The 20,581-nt window shown below is 51.2% G+C and overlaps 2 protein-coding genes and 1 long non-coding RNA gene across 5 annotated transcripts in view; 1 reads left to right on the forward strand and 2 right to left on the reverse strand.

Annotated features, from left to right (window-relative positions):
- Positions 1–1,713, forward strand: part of STK4 (serine/threonine kinase 4) — a 95,493-nt gene extending 93,780 nt beyond the window's left edge. Inside the window, exon 14 of the transcript XR_013442067.1 lies at positions 231–1,713. The gene's annotated coding sequence lies outside the window, so the exon portion shown is untranslated. The remainder of the gene's footprint in view (positions 1–230) is intronic.
- Positions 1,714–7,124: 5,411 nt separating this feature from the next.
- KCNS1 (potassium voltage-gated channel modifier subfamily S member 1) lies at positions 7,125–15,609 on the reverse strand. 3 transcript variants are annotated; one of them, XM_078057244.1, is made up of 4 exons: positions 15,319–15,609; positions 13,895–14,000; positions 11,615–12,643; positions 7,125–9,106 (listed from the first exon to the last, which is right to left on the reverse strand). In XM_078057244.1, exons 3-4 carry the CDS (start codon positions 12,638–12,640, stop codon positions 8,636–8,638), a joined length of 1,497 nt encoding a protein of 498 aa, XP_077913370.1. In that variant the 5' UTR covers positions 12,641–12,643; positions 13,895–14,000; positions 15,319–15,609; the 3' UTR covers positions 7,125–8,635. The 3 variants fall into 3 exon arrangements, with proteins under 3 accessions (XP_077913370.1, XP_035970466.2, XP_035970469.2); XM_036114573.2 differs by lacking the exon at positions 15,319–15,609 and adding an exon at positions 14,889–15,160; XM_036114576.2 differs by lacking the exon at positions 15,319–15,609 and adding an exon at positions 14,889–15,160 and having other exon boundaries at positions 11,615–12,733.
- A 651-nt stretch (positions 15,610–16,260) lies between these two features.
- On the reverse strand, positions 16,261–19,462 carry LOC144379171 (uncharacterized). Its single transcript, XR_013441531.1, has 3 exons — positions 19,084–19,462; positions 17,728–17,837; positions 16,261–17,501 (listed from the first exon to the last, which is right to left on the reverse strand). It is a non-coding gene; the product is annotated as an uncharacterized LOC144379171 (long non-coding RNA).
- Between the last annotated feature and the right edge of the window lie 1,119 nt (positions 19,463–20,581).

The raw sequence follows: 20,581 nt of genomic DNA on the forward strand, positions 1-20,581 counted from the left end.
CATCTTCACTCTTGGGAGCCTCAAGAAGTACCTCAGGAGGCAACCAGATTCCCTTCACCCCCATTCTCCAATATGAACACTCTACTTGGCCCTTATTTAAGCTAAAAACTCTTCATAGAGACTCAGGTATGACCTTGGACCTCCATTTTTTTGATCTATAATGTGGGGCTGGGGAGGAAGAAGATCTTAAATTGGATCCTCCCTGAGGAACATTATGTCTCACTTACCAGGGAAGTCCACACCCCAAGTTCATTGCCAACAGGAGAAACCACCACAGACATCACATCCCAGAGCTGTGAATGACCTGAGCTGTCCCATGTACCCTCCAGGCCCAGTGCCCCAATTACTCCTGAACACCTCTGGACATCATCTCTCCATTTTACAGAAGATGAAACTGAGGCCCAAGAGAGCAAGGGGGATGACTATGGGATCTGTCCAGCACCCCCTTCCTCTTCTAGAAACTGCTCGATTCCCACACCAGCCAGGAGTTCACATGGTGGCTGCCATGTTCTCATAGACCCCACCCTTTGCCACAGTGGAGTGATCCAGCAACCTCATCTAGAATTGGGCCAGTCAGCTCCCCTGACGCATTTTTCAACCTGGAACTGGGAAGGAGTTCTCTGGTGGAGGCACCACAAGATACGGAGCTAGATGTTGTCTGCCATGTGCTACAGATTCAGCCAATGTCTGTCTGTCTATCTGTCGCATTCCTAGTTTCTGTTGTTGCCGGAGCCAAGCCACCAACTACCATTCCCACTTGGTGGTATTATAATAGATATTTGTTGGTTTTGCCCACCCAGAATCCCTTTCCCTTATTTTAATGAAAGCACCCCACTTTTTCTTCAGGAAACTACGCCTCCACCATCTGTGTCCTGGGGAGACCATCTGTAGGAGTTCCTCCATCCTTGCCCCAGCAATGGAGTGGGCACATGACCCAAACTAGTCCAGCTAGACTCAGGTCTCTGGGAATTTTTAGCTAGAGCAGAGTGTTGTCACTCAGGCGTTTTAATTGCAGGACCCCTAACAAGGTGATTCATGGGCTCTAAGTACCTCCATCCCCATGTTGCCCTTATTCCTATCTTTCTCAAAGCCTGGTTGTTTAATTTGACTTTGACCTGATCTAGTATCTATCCCATGCAGCCATTTTTTGCTTAAGTTTTCCAGAGTTGGATTCTCTGGTTTGTAACCAAAGACTCCTAACTCCTAGAGAAATTGGAAGTAGAATTGAGTGCTACTCCACATCCTCCAGGAAGTGTGGGGTATTAAAAATTATTGGACTTTCCTGGGGCAAAACAGTGAGGTTGCTGTCGTGCCCCAGCCCTGGAGAGCAGCCCATGGGATGCAGCAGCAGAGGGCTATTTCCTGTATTACTTGGTATCATCTGGACCACCGAGAATGTGGCTCTCAGAGAAAGGGCAGTTTCTGTCACAGTTCAGTTTTGGGGAGATGAAGAATGCCCAGGCTGAAACTATGGAAAGAGCCAAGATGTCCATCGACAGATGAATGGATAAAGAAGATGTGGTATATATATACAATGGAATATTATACAGCCATCAAAAGGAATGAAATTGTGCCATTTGCAATGACATGGATGGAACTGGAGGGTATTATGCTGAGTGAAATAAGTCGATCAGAGAAAGACATGTATCATATGATCTCACTGATATGAGGAATTCTTAATCTCAGGAAACAAACCAAGGGTCTCTGGAATGGTGGGGGGTGGGAGGGATGGGATGGCTGGGTGATAGACATTGGGGAGGGTATGTGCTATGGTGAGCACTGTGAATTGTGTAAGACTGTTGAATCACAGACCTGTACCTCTGAAACAATACATTATATGTTAAAAAAAAAAAGAAAAGAAAAAGGAGAAGAAGATAGCAGGAAGGGAAGAATGAAGGGGGGAAAATCGGAGGGGAAGACGAACCATGAGAGACTATGGACTCTGAGAAACAAACTGAGGGTTCTGGGGGGGGTGGGGGGATGGGTTAGCCTGGTGATGGGTATTAAGGAGGGTATGTATTGCACGGAGCACTGGGTGTTATACGCAAACAATGAATCATGGAACACTACATCAAAAACTAATGATGTAATGTATGGGGATTAACATAATAATAAAAATAAATAAAAATAAAAGAATGCCCAGGCTGTGGGATAGAATGTTTTGTTTCAACTGCACAGAGTAATGTAAAGGGAAAATCAACAAAGCAAGCCCAAATATCAGTATGTGTGTGTGTGTGTGTGTGTGTGTGTGTGTGTTGGGGGGAGACACAGAATGAAGTGTAGAGCATTTCTATGACCACGGTGAAAGAACCTCACGACTTGCTGCACGGCTGAGATCTCCAAAAACCAAAGCTGGCAGCTGAGGATGCAGGCTGCTGACCTGACGGGCCTGCTACATGGCTGTGCCGCTTCCGACCAGTGGAAGGGCCACACAGGAGGATGTGGGAGGAACCCAAGGCAATCTCCAACACCGGCCGGAAGCAGTCTCTGCCTTCCTGATGGAGAAGGCTCCCAAGTTCCTGCCTGCTCCAGCCAGCCCTCAAGGCTGCTTAGCTGGATGATGGGGATGAGTTTTGGCCTGGAGGGTGAAAAATAGACTGAGTAGGAAAGAGTCCAGGACTCATACAGAACTACAGAAACTTCATTGATACCAGCTCAAACCCGGGGAGTATTTGTGGGAATGGATTTTGTGGTGCTTGATGAAGGAAGGGAAAATGTGAGACTGATCTCCTTGATATGGATGTGTGGATCAGGGATTCTGCATTCTCTGTGTTGGCTCCAGGAGCTGGCTGGGTTCTAACCATTGATGGCTAAAGCAAACTTGGACCAAATGTGAAATGAAATTTAAAGGCCCCAAATACCCTGGCATCATATAGAGGAAGGGATTCAAAGATTTCTGAAGACAGGAATGATGGATTGGATTTATTTTGTGCCTCCTTCCCATAAATATCTCTACGGCCCTCACTGAATGAACCCTTTGCTTTGAGGAAAGTCTACATCAGGCGTGCTTGGTGAAGGGTTCCCTGATCTCCAAGGGAAGGAAGGAAGAATGCAGAGGTGTGGGAGGCCAGGTGTTGGCATTTAGGTGGCTCAGAAATTTTTTTTTTTAAAGATTTTATTTATTTATTTGACAGAGAGCAAGAGAGGGAACACAAGCAGGGGGAGTGGGAGAAGGAGAAGCAGGCTTCCCACCAAGCAGAGAGCCCGATGTGGGGCTCGATCCCAGGACCCTGGGACCATGACCCAGGCCGAAGGCAGACGCTTAACGACTGAGCCACTCAGGCGCCCCGATGCCTCAGAAATTAAGTGAAAATGTTCATCATAATATTCAGCAGGTTCTGAATGAGGCAGGATCTCTGCTGGAGGGCCCTGGAAAGGTAAAGCTGACCACCAGTCTAACTTAATTTATATAACCAATAAAACATAAGAAAGCAAAACAAAGCAAAGCACGAAACAAAAACTGATCATCACCTAACACCTAGGCTTGAGTTCCTTTATTGATCTAAAACCCCTGGAATGCAGGATACACTACTTGCCCTTGGAGAAGGTCTCTGCTATACCACCACACGGGTGTAATGCGAACATTTCTCTTGCCTTCTCCAAAAGGGCCTGTGGCCATTTACCGGAGTACCTGGGTACCGAAGAAAGGGAAACACCCAAACTTTGGGAGCACTGGATGAAGAACTTTAAGCTAATACCAATTTCTTGGGCCTAAGAGTACCACCATGGGTCCACCAACCATGTGAAAAACAGTATTTTGGCCTTTGTCCATGTCACGGAGGGCTAGATCTCCAATTTCTGAGTGATAGTTGGAAAAGATCCCCACATTGGCTCCCTGACCCACGGAGGCCATTATAATATAAAAGGCCAACAGATCCAACCGAACAACAGTTCTGAAATAGAAAACTCAAAGCCTTTGGGGAGGCTGCAGAGACAACCAAAGACCCCGGAGGGTGATGACTTCCATCAAAACACCATTAGTTTCCCCTGTTTGGCCAGTGCAAAATTAGATGGGTCTTGGAAAATGGCAGTGGACAATTTAATCAAATGGCAATTCCAATTTCAGCTGCGGGGTTAGATACGCGTTCCTCGGTACAGTCCTTGGAGCTCATATGCATCTATTGGTTTCATTTTCTATTCCAAGAAACAGAAATCACTGGAAGCATTCTGCTCTTAGTTGGAAGGGATAACAGTTTTCCTTTACTAGTCAACTGAGGGATACCTTAGCTCATCAGATCTGCACCAGAAAGGCTTTGATTGTCCTATTCCACAAGATAACAGACTGATCCACTACATTGATTAAGTCACATTAACAGGGTCAGATCTGTACCTCTGAAACAAATAATGCGATATATGTTAAGAAAAAAAAAAAAAAGAAGGTAGCAGGAGGGGAAGAATGAAGTGGGGGAAATCGGAGGGGTAGATGAACCATGAGAGACGATGGACTCTGAAAAACAAACTGAAGGTTCTAGAGGGGAGGGCGGTGGGAGGATGGGTTAGCCTGGTGATGGGTATTGAGGAGGGCACATTCTGCATGGAGCACTGGGTGTTATGCACAAGCAATGAATCATGGAACACTACATCTAAAACTAATGATGTAATGTATGGGGATTAACATAACAATAAAAATTTTTTTTAAAAAAATCACATTAATAGGGCCTGGAGAGCACAGAGTATGCTTTGGGTTATATATATGATAGGTTCCTGATGTTAGAAATATTTTTTTAAACTGTGTGTCTGGGAAGAAGGAGTGAGCGTAAAGTGTGCTGGGCAGCCAAGGGTGGGAATGCAGTGGACATCTCCTAGTTTGCCTAACAAGCTTCCCCTTTAGTTTGGTGATGTCACATGACCTTTTCTTTGGGCAACTACCATTCTTCCATCCCATGTGGTCTGCTGTAGATGTTAACCCAGGTGCTCTGCCCTCCCATCTCCACCAAGGGAGAGGCACGTGACCCAAGCTAGGCAAATCAACCTCTCAGCTGGGATTGGAATGGTGAGCAGAATGACACAGGGGAGGAAGGAGACGGAACACTGAGCATTTAGCTGGCAAGTGTCCTCAACAGAAGGTTCATGAGTCCTACCACTGAGGTCCCCAGAGCTCCCCTCATTCCTACACGTCCTAAGGCCTGCTCAGTCAGCTTTTCCTTCGACTGGGTGAACTTCACCGATCCCCTTGTGGCAGGCTGAATGGTGGTCCCAAAGCTATGTCCATGTCCTAATCTCTGGAACCTTAAGTGTTACCTTATTCAGAAAAAGGGTGTTTTTGCAGATGTGATTACGTTAAGGGTCTTGAGATGAGATCAGCTTGGATCAGCTGGGTGGGCCCTCAATGCCATCACTTGGGTCCTTCTGAGAGAGAAGCCGTGAGAGACTGGTGCACACAGAGGACAAGGTGACATCATGACCAAGGCAGAGAATGGAGGGACACAGCCATAGAACCAAGAACACCGGAGCCACCAGAAGCTAGAAGAGGCAAGAAGATTCACCCCTGGAGCCTCCGGAGGGAGTGTGGCCCTGCTGACACCAGAACTGTCAGAGAATAAACTTCTATTGTTTTAAGCCATCAGTTTTGTGGGACTTCATTACGGCAGCCACAGGAACTAATACAACTTCCAGTAAATTCTTTCTTTTTCCATAAGTTAGTTTTTTTTTAAATTTTTTAAAAGATTTATTTATTTACCTTAGAGAAAGCGAGAGCGCAAGTGCTGGGAGGGGGAGAGAAACCTCAGTAGACTCCTCACTGAGCTCGAAGCCCAACACGGGGCTCGATCTCACGACCCTGAGATCGTGACCTGAGCCGAAACCAAGAGTCGGACATTCAACTGGCTGCACCACCCAGGGGTCCCAGATAGTCAGTTTCTATTGCTTATAACCAAAGAACCTTAATGGTAAGTGTTCACCACTCCAGTTACTTGTCATGAATTACTCTTTTTGACCAAGTTAGTTCCAGCTGGATTCCTGTCACTTGCAGCCTGTGCCAAACCCGCCACTGGAAGCAGAGAAAGTGGATTCTGCGTCGCTCCACGTATCCCCCACCCTCCCCGTTCACCCAGAAAGCATGCCAGGCGGCCAGCTCTGGTACAGCCAGAAACAGGTCCCTGGGCCCAGCCTCTTTATCTGCATCACGGTTTTCTTTCACACTGGGGACTGGGAGTGAACTGTCGCTTTCCTGCCAGGACAACACATAACCTGGTGATGGATGCAGGCCAGACGATTCTCCCCTGAGCTTTCCCTCCACCAGCTTTAGGGACTTGTCTGTGGGGTCAGAAAGTCCGGAAGCTATCTGGCTCCTTGGTATGTTCAGCAGTTCTGTGAGGGTGGTGCGGGCAGCCCTCCCGGCTCTGTGCCCCGACCTGGGCCGAGCGGGGCCTGGACGCTATAGGGGAGCGTGTGGGAGGGCCGGTGTGTGGGCGGGGAGACCTGAGCGGCCCCTCAGCTCAGCTCCGGCCTCTGCTCAATCTGGAGACTCACATTCATCCGCACACGGGGGCCTACACATGCTGTGCCCTCTGCTTGGAAACACTTCCTGGAGCCCCTATTGCCTAATTAACTCTTCATCCATGTGACAGCAGCTGAAATGGTCACCCTCAAGAGAGTCTTCTCCGACCCCCGTTAATGGTCCCTGCTACATGACGTGCTTCTAGCTCCCTGTACTTAGTACAGCTCGCTATTACGTATTTCTGTGATCCCTGGATTTAAATCCATCTCCCTCCCTAGTCTGTAAACTTCACGAACATAGAGATATATATTTTGTTCCCCATTATATCTTGTGAACCTAGCGAGCAGTCAATGAATCAGAGGCCAGGTGTGTCAAGTGTACCTGAGAAGTGGCGGGGTGTGTGTGTGTGTGTGTGTCTCTGGGGCACACTATGGGGAACTGGAGAGAATGTGCCTCACCCAAAGGCATTCAAATTAAAAAAACATACTAAGGGGCACCTGGCTGGCTCAGTCGGTAGAGCATGTGACTCTTGATATCAGGGTTGCGAGTTCAAGACCCACGTTGGGTGTAGAGATGACTTAAAAATAAAATCTTAAAATATATATATATATATTATATATATATATATATATGGAGAGAGAGAGAGAGACTGTTCAGCTAAATAAAACATGTCTGCAGGCCACACGTGAAGCCCCAGCTTGTGAGTCTTCCAAAAGATATTTGTTGAATGAATAAAGTAAGGAGGAAGGGGTTGACGGGACTGGGAGAATCTTCTGTTCAGTCTTGTCTACACTCTCTCAAGGGCAAGACCTCTGTCTGGTCATTTCCTCTTCCTCCCCAGTGCTCTGCACACAGTATGCTGTATGAATTAGCTGATCCATGAGTAGGTATTCACTAAATACCTTCTCCTCACAAGCCTGGGCTCAACCAGATAATGTCTTCCATGTTGAAGCTCTGCATGGTGGGCCAGACAGAAGCATAGCCAGGAGATGACAGGACGGTAATGGGTGTTCTGGGAACCGTATGTGAACAGGGCTATGGGAACCCTTCCCTCCCAAATTTCTCAGCAAGTAGAGAGGATTCAGCGGGTGAGCATAAGATGCCCCCAGCAAGGATGAGGGGGCTGGAGCTGGCTGAAAGGGGCGGAGGTCTCAAGCATCTGCCTGGATGGTAACTCAAGGTAGGGCTGGAGGTCTGCGTGGCGGGAAGAAGTGAACTGCCAAAGTCAGCCTGGGGGGACCCAGGGGTCACAGGTGTCCATGCACAGCAGTTCCTTGCCACCAACACTTCAGAGTTGAGCTGGCTTTAAATTAGTGACTTCCTGCTACATTTGGCTTTCATTTCCCTCTGGGGCACAGACTGACCACCTGACAATGGGCCGAGATCTGGAGATGGGGCAGGGGCGTGTGCACTTCATACATCACATCCTAGGATGGGACAGGCCAGGGCCCCTCAGAGTCTGCATCTCAAGCCAGCCCTGGCAGGAAGCTGCAGGACAATTGCTGGGCGAATCTTACATGCCAGCTGAGGAGGCAGCTCCTGTCCCTTCCTCCCAGACCTCATCTTTGAGAGCTGACTCTTGTTGGAAGCTCCTGGAAGAGAACCACAGCTGAGGTGCAGCACTCCTCCATCTGAATCCCCTGTCTGGTCCTTTCTCTAGCCCTGACAGTGAGTTTGAACCCAACGGATCAACTCTGGAGATTCGTGAACCCCCTAAAACCACATGCAAACTTTGCGAGGGCAGAATAAAGACGGCATGCAAGGAACACCAGTCCTGGCAGACCAGCGAGCCTGGATTCCAAACTTGGCTCCACCGCATCCAGTTGGGTGACATTTGGGCAAGTCCTCGCGCCTCTCTGAGCCTCGGTTTTCTCATCCTCCGACATGAATGTGACAGAGCTGACAGGCAGGAGGTGCTCAGGAACCGTTAGCAACCTTTCTACTTTCTCTTTGGCGCATGCCTGCTTCACGGGGAGCTTGGAGGTCCGTGTATGAAGTTCTCTGGTGTGTTCACAAGGCTCACAGAACCTAGGGCAATGTTATCCTGGCCTGGACCTTTGGGAGGAACGGACCTGGCCTCTGGGTGTCATTCCTCAGGCCTGGGTGAGTGATCCTGAGCAGTCATGCCCCCGTGAACGTTGTAAGCAGTTTCAGCTGGCCTTAGGGGTGTGGGAAGGGGGACACCGAGCCTTGGCTTTAGTAAGCCTGAGAGTCTGGAGGCCCAGTGGGGGCCTGGGCCTCCAGGTCTGTAGACCTCCCCTCCTGGGAGGTCTCACGGGACGTCTCCAGCGACACCTCCGACACCCCGTCGACACTGCTCAGCAAATCCTCAAACTCCCGGGGGTCGCAGTTGCGCACGGCGGCCTCCAGAGCCTTCTGGCGGCGGTAGAAGTGAGAAAACTTGTTGAAGATGATGGTGATGGGGAGCGCCACCACCAGGATGCCCCCGAGGATACAGCCTGAGGCTGCCAGCTTGCCGGCCACCGTCACGGGTACCACGTCCCCGTAGCCCACGGTGGTCATGCTCACCGTGCCCCACCACCAGCAGGCGGGGATGGTGTCAAACCCCACGTCCTCCTCCTTCTCAGCTGTGTAGGCCACACCGGAGAACACGGACACCCCCACGGCCAGATACAGCAGTAAGATGCCCACCTCACGGTAGCTGTGCTGGAAGAGAATGTGGGAAGCCAAGTCAGAGCTGGGTGGGCCCACAGACCTGGTATCGAACAGATGGGGAAACTGAGGCACAGAGAGTAGAAGGGGCAGGTTCACAGTCATAGAGCAAAGTAGAGCTGGTGCCAAGACCCAGGTCCCTCGACTCCAAACTAAGATCTTTCAACCACAAGAGGCAGCCCCCTCCCTGGGCGTGAACACGGGCCTAACTTCTGTTGCCCAGGACGCCTGCTAAGCCACAGTGGTTTCTTCTCATGCAGGGGGAACTGGGGGCACCAGCCAGTTAATAACAAGCTTGTGATTTTTCCACAGTCACAGAACCAATGGAGAACCACAGTTTGTATTCCACAAACGCAAAGGGTTGGTTTCATGTACTTCTGGCTGGTCTACCTGCTTTCTGACAAGTACAAAAATACAGTCTGCCTCTCAAGAAAGCTGATAAGGTGTATGTTCCCTAGACCACCCACTGAAAGCACCTGCCTGTGGGTTTATATATGCTCTGCCCCTGAAGCCAAGCAGTGGTTCTCAAACAGGGCAATCTGCCCTCCAGGGGACATATGGCAATGCCTTTTTTTTTTTTTTTTTTAAGATTTTATTTATTTATTTGAGAGAAAGAGAGCACAAGTGCAGGGGAGGGGCAGAAGGAGCAGGGAGCCCAACGTGGGGCTTGATCCCAGGACCCCAGGATCATGACCTGAGTCGAAGGCAGATGCTTAACCAACTGGGCCACCCAGGTGCCCCAACATATGGCAATGTCTTTAAACACTTTTGGTTGTCACGACCGGGACAGGTGTGCTACCGGCATCTACTGGGTAGAGGCCAGAGATGCTGCTAAACATCCTACAACGCACGAGACAGCCACCCCCGCCTCCACACACACAACAAAGAATTATCTCCCCCCAAATGTCAGCAGTGCTGAGGCTGAGACCCCTCGTCTAGAGCTGTAGTTTCCTAGTCCCAAACTGAATGTGTGGAGGAATCATGTTGGGATCTTGTTTAAAAGGCAGAATCAACTGAGTGGGTGGGTCTAGGGTAGGGCCAGAAATGCTGCATTTCTAGCAAGCTTCCAGGTAATGAGAAAGCTGCTGCTGGTCAGGGGCCTTGCTTTGAGTAACCAGGAGTCTTACACCTGAGTCTTGGACCGTGGCAGCCACAATCAACATTCTTCTCCCTCCTTGCAGAAAAAGCTGGTGGCACCAGGCCCTGGCTCCCTGCATGGCTGGAGGCAAGGCAGAGTTCTGGGGTGAAAGGATCTTCCCTGGAGAGATACTGAGTTCAGGGATGTGGTTAATGGAATTCCTTGTTCCTGCCCACTGCCCCAAGATTCTCCTCACGTCCCCCTGCCTGTACCCAGCATCCTGACTGCCTTGCCACGAGGGCATGAAAAAGGCTTTACAAAGCCATGGGTGGGAGGGGGTCTCCTAGGGATCCTTAGGAGGGCTTCCCAGGCTTTAGGAGAAAGAGCAGGAGGTGCTGGAGTCATGCACAGCTGGGTTCTTCTCTGGGCTCTGCAACTTACTGAGGAACCTCTGACAAGTCCTGTCACCTCCTGGAGCCTCAGTTTCCACATCTGCAAAGTAGTGACAATAATCCTCGCCCCAGCCTGAACCCCTCCTATTACCTTGGGATAAAGTTTAAAATCCTGGGCCAAGAGTCCGTGGCCCTTCAGTACCCCATCCCACTCACCTCTTCAACCTCATCCACTGGCACCCCTCCTTCCTTGTCCCCTCCCAGTGTTCACCCTGTTTGCTCTCCAGGCCTTTGTCCCAGCTGCTCACATTTCCTCTGTCCCCACACCAGGCTAAATTCACCCCTTCAAGGTTAAGCTTGCCAGAGCAGTGATGCACCCCCAGGGCAGGGCCTGGCACAAAAAGGGCACTCAGTAAATTGCAATCAGGCTTTAGAAAGCCAACTTTCTAACCTCAGGTTCTTCACCTACGGGAAGGGAATAAATAATCACATCTTCCTGAGGAAGTTGTCCTGAGAACAAAATCGATAATGGATGTAAAACTGGCACAGAATTAGCACTCAGTGTTAGTTCTGGGGCTGCCGCTGGACTTGGTCTGTCACGGGTGACCTCCGATATCTGTGCCCCCCCATAATGCCAGAAGAAAGGCTCAGCGGAGAAGCCAGTTAGCATCCTGCTTTGCAAATTTCTGCACTATGTATTATCTGATGTTTGACAGAGAGGCCAAAAACGACCTCTGTCTTGTGTTTTTGTTTTTTTAAAGACAGAAAAGCAAAGCTCTGCCTTGGCTTTCAGTTCCCCCCCCCCCCCCCCCGGGAAAGAGCCCTCCCGGGGCTGTTGGGAAGGGCAGACGGGATGGGAAATGGACCCCTGGTCTCCAGCCCTGTGCCCGGCACACAGAATGTCCCCTGGGTTCACTGTGCCCCTGGACACCGCGTGCCTCTAAGTTCACCTGCTGACCCGCCCTTTGGTCAGCCTCGCCTCCCCCCGCACCCCCTCCCCGCGGCCCCCCTCTCCGGGCCCAGAGGCCCTACCTTGAGCGTGGCGCCGAGCGAGCGCAGCCCGGTGGAGTGGCGCGCCAGCTTGAGCACGCGGAAGATGCGCATGAGGCGGAACACCTGCACCACCTTGCCCAGGTCGCCGAGGTCCTCGCCGCTCGCGCCGCCCCGGTCGCCGAGCGCCATGCCGGCCAGCAGCGTCAGATAGAAGGGCAGCACCGACACGATGTCAATGAGGTTGAGAGGGTGGCAGAAGAAGTTGCGCGTGCTGGGCGCCAGCAGGAGACGCGACGACACCTCGAAGCTGAACCAGGCGATGCAGAAGTACTCGAGGTGCCGCAGCACCGGGTCGTCGCGCACGCCGTCCGGGCCACGGCCCGCGGCCACCGCGGCCACGGCGGCCGCCGCCTCGCGGGCCTGGTACTCGGGCAGGCTGTGGATGCACATGGCGGCGATGGAGGCCAGCACCACGCCGATGGAGACGCAGCTGAAGAGCTTGCTGGGCAGCGAGTAGCCGGGGTTCTCCATGGTGAGCCACAGGCGGCGGCGCAGGCGGCCGCAGCGCGCAGCCCCGTAGCGCGCCAGCTCGCGCTGCACGTCGGAGATCTCGTCGGGGCACGGGTCCACGCTGCTCGGCGCGTCGCTGTCCTCGTCCCAGTCGCGCGGCCGCGCCACGCGCCGCTCCAGGTAGCGCGCGCGGCAGCAGGCGGCCAGCGCGCTCTCGCCCAGGCCCCAGTAGTCGGCCTCCTGACCGAAGGCGAAGACGCACAGCTCGTCGAGCACGTGCAGGCGGCCGGTGCGGTAGAAGTGCAGCAGGCCCAGGAAGAAGCCCGGGTGCCGGTCGAAGTAGAACTCGCGCGCCGCCGCGTCATAGTCGTCGCACAAGCGCCGCGCCTGCTCCTCGGACGCCGCGGCCTGCAGGCGGCCCAGCCGCGTGCCCGGGAAGCGCGCCAGTGCGCGTGCGCTCAGCCGCCGCCGCACGCCGCCCACGTTCACGCGCAGCGCCTCGTCGCTCCGCCGCCAGGGCGCGCGGCCGCCGGGCCCCGGGGACTCGCTCACCATGGCCTGCGGACACGGGGACGGGGGTATTGGGCGAGGGCTCCCCGGGCCTGCCTTCCAGAAGGCCGGGTTTAAACCCCCTGTCCCCTCCAGCAGCTGTGGGGTGCAGTGGGCGCTCAGTACGTGTCAAGTACCCTCTGCTCTCACGAGTCAGGCTTGGGTTTGACTGCCTTTCACTCCCCGACCGAGGGTCTTTGGCCAGATCACTGAGGCTTCCCACTCCCATTTCATGTGCACGGAACAAATGCTGAGATCTGCCTTGGGGGGATTATGAAAGTGACTGAATGGCAGGATATCCTGGCACCCCCGGGCGGGGGTGGGGTGCTCAGATAGGGTATCTCCCTTTCCCGAACTTGGATTTTCGTATGTCAGGGGCCTACTGTGGGATCTTGGACACACCAGCACTCTGATCCTCAGTTTCCTCCTCTGCAAAATGGGGATAGTAATGCTGACCACCCAGGGGTGTTGGGAGCATCAGTATAGACCAGTAATTCTTTAAGTGTGTCCCCTGCACTGGCAGCATCATGCCACCTGGGAATTTGTCAAAGATGCAAATTCTCAGCTTGCTCTAGACTTGATCAGAAACTCAGGATGGAGTTCAGCAGTCTGTGTTTTAACAAGCGTGGAGGGTGACTCTGAGGCATGGTCAAGTTTGAGAGCCACTGGCTTAGACTTTTTAAGGCATCTGCGGAGTCAATCAGATGGAACACTGAATTTCTTCTGTGACCAAAGGCAAGTCATGTCACCACCCTGAACTTCTGTCAAGTGGAGATAAAAATAGCCACCTCCAAGTGTGGTTAAAAGATTAAATGAATTATTGTGTTTATGTGGCCTGAAGGGGTTCAGTAAATTATCCACCTGTTTCACTGTCTCCCCAAGTCAGCCAAATCTGGGGTTTATCTCCACCCCTGATGCACCTAGGGCTTTGAGGAAGATGCTTTTCTCCAGGTCTTAGTTTCCTACACAATGCGCAATGCAGACAAAAGCACCTACCCTCAAGGCAGGCTGGAGGACTAAAGTAGCTTGTGGAAAGTTTTCCGCCTTTTTGATACCAGAAAATGTTAGATCCTTCCACTGCCCACGTCTCCAAGCTCTGCTGGAGCTGAGGGCTAGTGACTCACTTCCTGATCCTGGGTAATCCCATCTGCACCATCCCATCAGTAATGCCTGCTTCCCAGGGTAGACGGGGGATTGGATGTACATCAAGCGGCTGGTCCGGTGCCTGGCAGGGAGTCAGGTGAGGTGCCCTTCACTTACCCTGGGCTTGGAGTTAAGCTGGTCAGGATAAGGGTCGTGTCCTTAGCTCTGTCACTTCTGTGTCCTCAGGCCAGTCTCCTCCCACTCTGGGCTTTGGCTCTTTTATCTATAGGACAGGGAGAACAGCACTTTGGGTGGAAGGTTACTGTGTGTGTGCAAAGCCCTTAGAACACAGTAGATGCTCAATAAATGTCAATCCTTTGCACTTTCTTCTGGTCAGACCTGGGTTCAAATTCTGTCTGCCACTTACTGTTGACCCTTGAGGGGATCCATTCTGAGCTTGTTTCCCCATCTGTAAACTGGGGGACATCACACTTTCCTTGAGAGGTTATGAGGATTAACTAGGGCAAGATGTTTATGGGCAGGATGGTGGCTCTGGTACATAATCTGTGCACAGTAAACACCTGGGACTCCGGCCGGATGCAGCTCCACTCCCACCTCCTCCACCGCACTTGGTGTCAAGAGATGAAGCATCCGACCCAGTTGCATCACCCACTAGCTGCATGACTGTGGGTAAATCCCTTTCTCTTTCTGGAACTCACCCTCCTGCTCTATTAATGGGGATAATTAATTCAGCAAACCTTCCCCAACAAGGATCTGAGTATCAGTAAGAAAGGTTAAATGACTTGCTCAACATTACCCAGCTAGTCCACGGCACAGTTAAGTTTGGAAACTAGGCTTTTCCATTCAAGGCTCTCTCCACACACTTATTTTGAGCACCTACTATGTGCTGGTCACTTCGCGGGGCTGCATATACACTTCACTTGGTTTAATGCCTACACCAACCCTGCCGGGGAGGCTTTCTAATCCCATTTTACGGATGAACCAACAGGACAGACCCCAGAGCTTGGCCACCCCACAGTGCTCCCTCCTGGGTGTGGGAGGGGTGGTCTCACGAAGGGGGCGCGGGACCAGAACCCCGGCAGCCCCCCTCCCCACTCTGCAGCCTCCGCCCCTTCCCGGGCCACGCCCCTCCCCGAGGGAGGTTCCTTACCTGCCAAGCCGCCTCCAGGGCGCACCCGCCAGGCGCGTCTGTCCCCAAAGTCGAAGCCGCTGAGGCCGGGGAGCCGCGGGCCGGCCGGGCTCGTCTCTGCCCCTGCTGCCCCGCGGAGCCTCGCTGCTGCCGGAGGCCCCGCCGCCCCGTACTTCCCTGTCTTCCTCTTTCCCCCGCAACGGAGGCCACATCGATCGCTGCCGGGGGAGGGAGGGAGACCGCGGGCTCCTGGAGGCGGTGATTTCTATTCCTGACTCGATTGGGTGGGGGTGGTGTCTGAAGACGGGGCGCAAGAGCCAGGACAGCCTCCCTAGTCAGGGACCAGGGGAGGAGGGGTCATTTAGGGGAAGGGCCCCCCCCCCCCCCCCCCCGCGAGAGAGGGATTTCAGCCCGGAGCATCGCTGACAAACAACAACGACAGTAATAATACCTTCCTTAATTGCGTCCTTCGTATGTACCGGTACTCTGCTCAGGTGACTTACCCAAGTTATTCCTGACAGAAGCTTGACAGGGACAGATGAGGCTCAGTCACCTGCACAGGTCACTTAGCTTGGTGTTGTGGCCTTGGGATTGGAACTCGTGTCTTCCAGGTCTGCAGGTGGGGATCTGCATCAGGGAGTTGGAGGAGGTGTCCTCATTCCCCCAGAGCCCCCTGGGCTGTGCAGCTTGAAGCAGATATTTTGCCCCCTAGAAGTTCTGTCTCCCCACCTGGCCATGGGTCCCTGATTTCTGCCTCAAGTGGGTTGGGATGGTAAGGGAGAACTGTACCAAAGAGCTTTGTCAAGGTTATGTAATCTAGGGGGGCCTGGCTGGCTCAATGGGGGGGGGGGAAGCATACAATCTCAGGGTTGTGAGTTCAAGCCCCATGTTGGATGTAGAGATTACTTAAAAATAAAATCTTTAAAAAAAAAAAAAGGTATGTAATCCACAAGCATTTATTGAGTGCCTCTGTGTGTCAGGCTGGAGAGAAGGTGCTGGAGACTAGGACCTGGATACAAGAAAGGATTCCTACTTCATAGATATTATTAATAATAATAATAACCAACATTTATTGAGACCTTGCCTTGGGCCTAGTATCCTACAGGCCTCATCTCATTCATGCTGCCAATATTCTGTGGATAGGCACTATTATTATTCCAATCTCAAAGATAAGAAATGCAAGGCTTTGAGGGCGACTCAAAGGTCGAATGGCTTACATCTGAGACCTCTAGAACAGAACTGTCCACTAGATAGAGTTTGAGCCACATATATGATTTAAATTTTTCCAATAACATTAACAAAAATAAATAAAAAGAAACAGATGAAATTAATTTTTTAAATAATATATTTTATTTAACCCAGTATATTCAAAATAATATAATTTCAACATGGGATCAATAAAGACATTACTAAGGAGGTATTTTACATTTTTATCTAGTACTAAGTCTTGGAAATCCAGGATATTCAAATGACCACAAACTTAGCAACTTAAAACAATACAGATTTATTACCTCACCGTTCCTATAGGTCAGAAATCTGAGCACAGCATGGCTGAATTCTCTACCCAGAGTCTCACCACGTTGAAGTCAAGGTGTCAGCCAGGGCTGGGGTTCTCATCTGAAGTTTCACTTCTAAGCTCACAGATTGTTGGTGGAATTCATTTCCTTGTTGTTGCAGGACTGAGGTCACCTTTTCCTGCTGGCTCTCTGCTGGGGATCACTCTCAGCTTCTACAGGCTGCCTGCAGTTCCTTGCCACGTGGCCCACGGGCAGTTCACAACATGGATGTTTGCTTTCTTTCAGGCAACCTGGAGTGTTGGGTTCCTCTTCTGCAACCAGCCAGAGAAAATGCTCTGCTCTTAAAGGACTCACCTGCTTAGGACAGGCCCACCCAGGACAGTCTCTCTTTCCTCATGGAACACATTTCACACGTTCCATTTACACTCAAAGAGGAGAAGATGATACGGGGGGGGGGGGGAGAGGGTCCCTGGGAATCCTCTTAGAATTCTGCCTATATCCACGTACAGTGAATCTCATTTGGATTAATCACATTGCACATGCTTAGTAGCCTCACGTGGCTAGTGGCTCCCATGTTGGACACGCAGCTCTAGGCTGTGCCACTTCAGTCCTTCCCTCAAAGAAGCTAGAGCAGGAAGTTTGCAATCATCTTGCCTAACTCCCTCGTTTTAGCCACAAAGAAACTGAAGCAGATCTTTGGAGAAGCAGATCTCCCATTTCCTGGCCTCATACTCTCTCTGTAGCCTTCACTGCCCCCCCCAAACTTAGGGGGTACCTCCGCCTTGGAGTTAGAGCAGTAGCTTCAAAAAGAGAAAAGACGAACCTATTTCCCAAGGGCAGAAGAGATGGAAACTAGGATCTGGTTTCATCCCCAGATCACGTGGGAAGTACATGGAGTGTTAGATTAATTCACCAGTGATAGGAATGGGAAGAGAGGCATTACGGACCTCTGAGGCTAAAGGGGGGTATCCATACCCATTATGTGCCGCGAATGGGCTGTGCCCCAAATTCTCCTTCAGTCCTCAGCCAGAACTGGCCATCTGAATCCATGAGGGTTTACCCTAAAGAGTAAGCTTGATGTTGCATAAAGTATAGAAATTTTTGTAATTTGGGGCGCCTGGGTGGCTCAGTTGGTTAAGCGACTGCCTTCGGCTCAGGTCATGATCCTGGAGTCCCAGGATCGAGTCCCGCATCGGACTCCCTGCTCGGCAGGGAGTCTGCTTCTCCCTCTGATCCTCCCCCCTTTCATGCTCTCCCTCTCTGTCTCATTCTCTCTCCCAAATAAATAAATAAAATCTTTAAAAAAAAAAAAAAAAAAAAGAAATTTTTGTAATTAAGTAGACTATGTGTGGCAGGCAGCTTCTAGAATGTGTCCCAGTGATCTCCGCCTCCTGGTATTCATGCCCTTGTGTAATCCTTCCCCCTTGAGCATGGGCAGGATTTCCTGATTTGCCTGTAATGAGCAGAATATAGCAAAGGTAAGGGAATGTTGCTTCCAGGATTAGGTAACATAAGATTGACTTTTCCTGGTTCTGATGAAGCAGGTTGCCATTCTGGTAAGGCAAGGACCTGAGGTTAACCTCTGGCCAACGCTGAACTAGAAACTGAGGAATTCAGTCCTACAGCCCTCACAGAACTGGAATTCTGCCAACAACCATATGAACTCGAAAGTGGATCCTTCTGCTGTTGGGACTCAGTTAAGACCCCGGCCCTGGTTGAACACCTTTATTTCAGCTTTGTGAGTCCCTGAAGCTGAGGACCCAGCTAAGCTGTGCCTGGATTCTTGACCCACAGAAACTACAAAATAACAAATGGGTGTTGTTTTAAGCCGCTACATGGCTACATGCGTGGTAATTTGCTATACAGTAATAGATAACAAATACACTGGATTTTCGTTCTGCCTTTACCACTAAATGGCGGTGGGATCAGGAGCCAAGTGATGTCTCCTCTTGAATTCTTACCTTCCTCATCTGTAAAATGGGAACAATGCCTACCTTTCAGGAGTGTGGTAAGGAGGCGCACATGTTGTTCACTCTCCATGAACAGCTCTTCCTGCCCTTTCTTTACCCAGCATATCAGTTAAGAATCAATGTAGTTACAAAAACACGAAGTGAGCCACGGTGGCCTCTCTGGAGAGGAGGTGACTTTTTTCCGCAGTCCAGGTGCAGCTGCCCAGGAAGGGCACTGAAGACCCAGTCTCCTTGACTTTTCCTCCTCCACTCTTCTTCTGTGGCTCTCATGCCTGTAGCAGGTGAGGCCGGTGCTTTGCCCATATCCCCTCGGATCCCTTTGCCACCTTGTGTGCACAGGCTCCTGGCACGCTTTCCCTTCGACAGCTGGCATCTGCATCTCTTTGTCAAAGGGCTTCCTGAAGGCCGAGCAGCTTGCTCTGCCTGCACACAGGGAGAGCCTGAAGTGCCTGGGAATGTGTGTCCTCCATCCCGGAGTTATTAGCGGATGACAGGAGTACAGAGACATTAATCTCCAGCTCTCTTGCTCCACGGGACAACTCTGAAGAATCACCTACTCTTGTCTCTAGAACCCCCCGCCTGTGGGACTTTGCTTGTCGTCACATCCCTGCTGGCCTCTCCCCCTTTCTGGTATACCTCTCCACTCCCAGACCCATTCTTCCTGGAACATTTCCAAACCATCACCATCCTGTGAATCTTCATCTAAAGATTTGCTTCCAGGGAACCCACCTAAGACGATCCTCAAGGTCACCAAATAGCTGTTCTAGCTGCAGCATCCATGTTCCAGAATTCTGGACAAGGTACAAATGGATGATGGGCAAAAGACGGATCTGTCTCATCTGGTAGGACAACAAGGGCTTTCTGGGAAGCCCCTCCCAGTAGACTTCCCCAAGCTTCTGATTGGCCAGTCCTGGGTCACATGGTCATCTCTAGCTGTCAGGGAAACAAATTTTTAAAAACTTAATTTTTACTTTTTAAAATTGGAGTATAATGCTTTATAGTAAGTCTTAAGTTACAAATGAATTAAGTTTTTACAAATTTATGCATCCACGTGACTGCCGCCCAAGTCAAAATATAGAATGCCACCAGCATCCCAGGAGCCTGGGGTGGGGGGGGGTGGTGCTGGACGTTTCCAAGTGGGGACATTGCTGTGGGTAAAGAAGAAGGGGAGAATGGATGACTCGCAGTGTCATGCTTGGCTAACTCCGACTTAAATTCAATATCAAATATTCAATATTCAAATATCACCTCCTTCAGGAAATCTTCTCTGGTCTTCAGGCTGAGCTAGGTCCTCCCTGGCATCCCACAGTCTCCTGGTTTTCTCCCTAGGAAGCACGTCCCGCGACTCTGTAGCGGGGCTTCGTCTTATCCTCTAGTGCATGCGCTTTGTGATGATACCGCCTAGAGCCTATACTAAGTGCTCAGCAAACTTTGAGTGAGGGAAGAAAACAAGATTGGAGGCTGAAGACCCAGGCTCCTCGACACAGGTGTCCAGCCTCCCAGAACACTTTCCAGAAGGGCAGTGGAGATGGAGCTGGATGGGCGGGACTTTGGTGGCTGAGGACAGAGTTGGCACGTCCAAGCCCAATGCCCAGACGTGAGGGAGCAGGTAGCTAGTTAGCCAAGAAGCTGAACAGGAGACTCTAGAAGAGACTGTGTAGATGCTGCCACCTGTAGCCAGAGAAGCCGTGGTCTGTGACTTGCCCCCTCCTACTGCTCCAGGATCCTAGCTCGGGACTCAGGGCCTCAGTTCAGCCCTGGGGCCCGAAGCAGCTGCATTCTAACCCACTCACCTGGGATCTTTGTCCTGGGGTCCCTTAATTTTCCTCCTGACACCTTTCAGGAAAGAAACCCAGGGCAATGTGCTGGGTTCCAGCTGCCTGGAAGTGAGGCTGGTCACTTACCCTTCTTGGCTCTTTGTGATCCCCATGTCTCAGATGTGCAAACTGAGTCTTTAGAGCAGGAGGGAATTCTCGAAGATGGGATGTAATTAGTGGAGTCAGTAAGGATGTCAGCTTTGGCATCCCACTGCTTGGCGTTGAATCCCAGCTCCACTACTTACCGGCTATACAATCTTGGCCAAATCAACCTCGTTGTGCCTCAGTTCCTCATATGTGCAATGGGGGAAAATGATGAAACCTACATAGTGAGGCTGTGAGGACATAATGAGATTATATGGGTAAAGTAATTAAAGTGACACCCGGCACAGGGTGGTTTCTTTCATTTC

The sequence above is a fragment of the Halichoerus grypus genome, chromosome 10, assembly GCF_964656455.1.
Source record: "Halichoerus grypus chromosome 10, mHalGry1.hap1.1, whole genome shotgun sequence".
NCBI lineage: Eukaryota > Metazoa > Chordata > Mammalia > Carnivora > Phocidae > Halichoerus > Halichoerus grypus.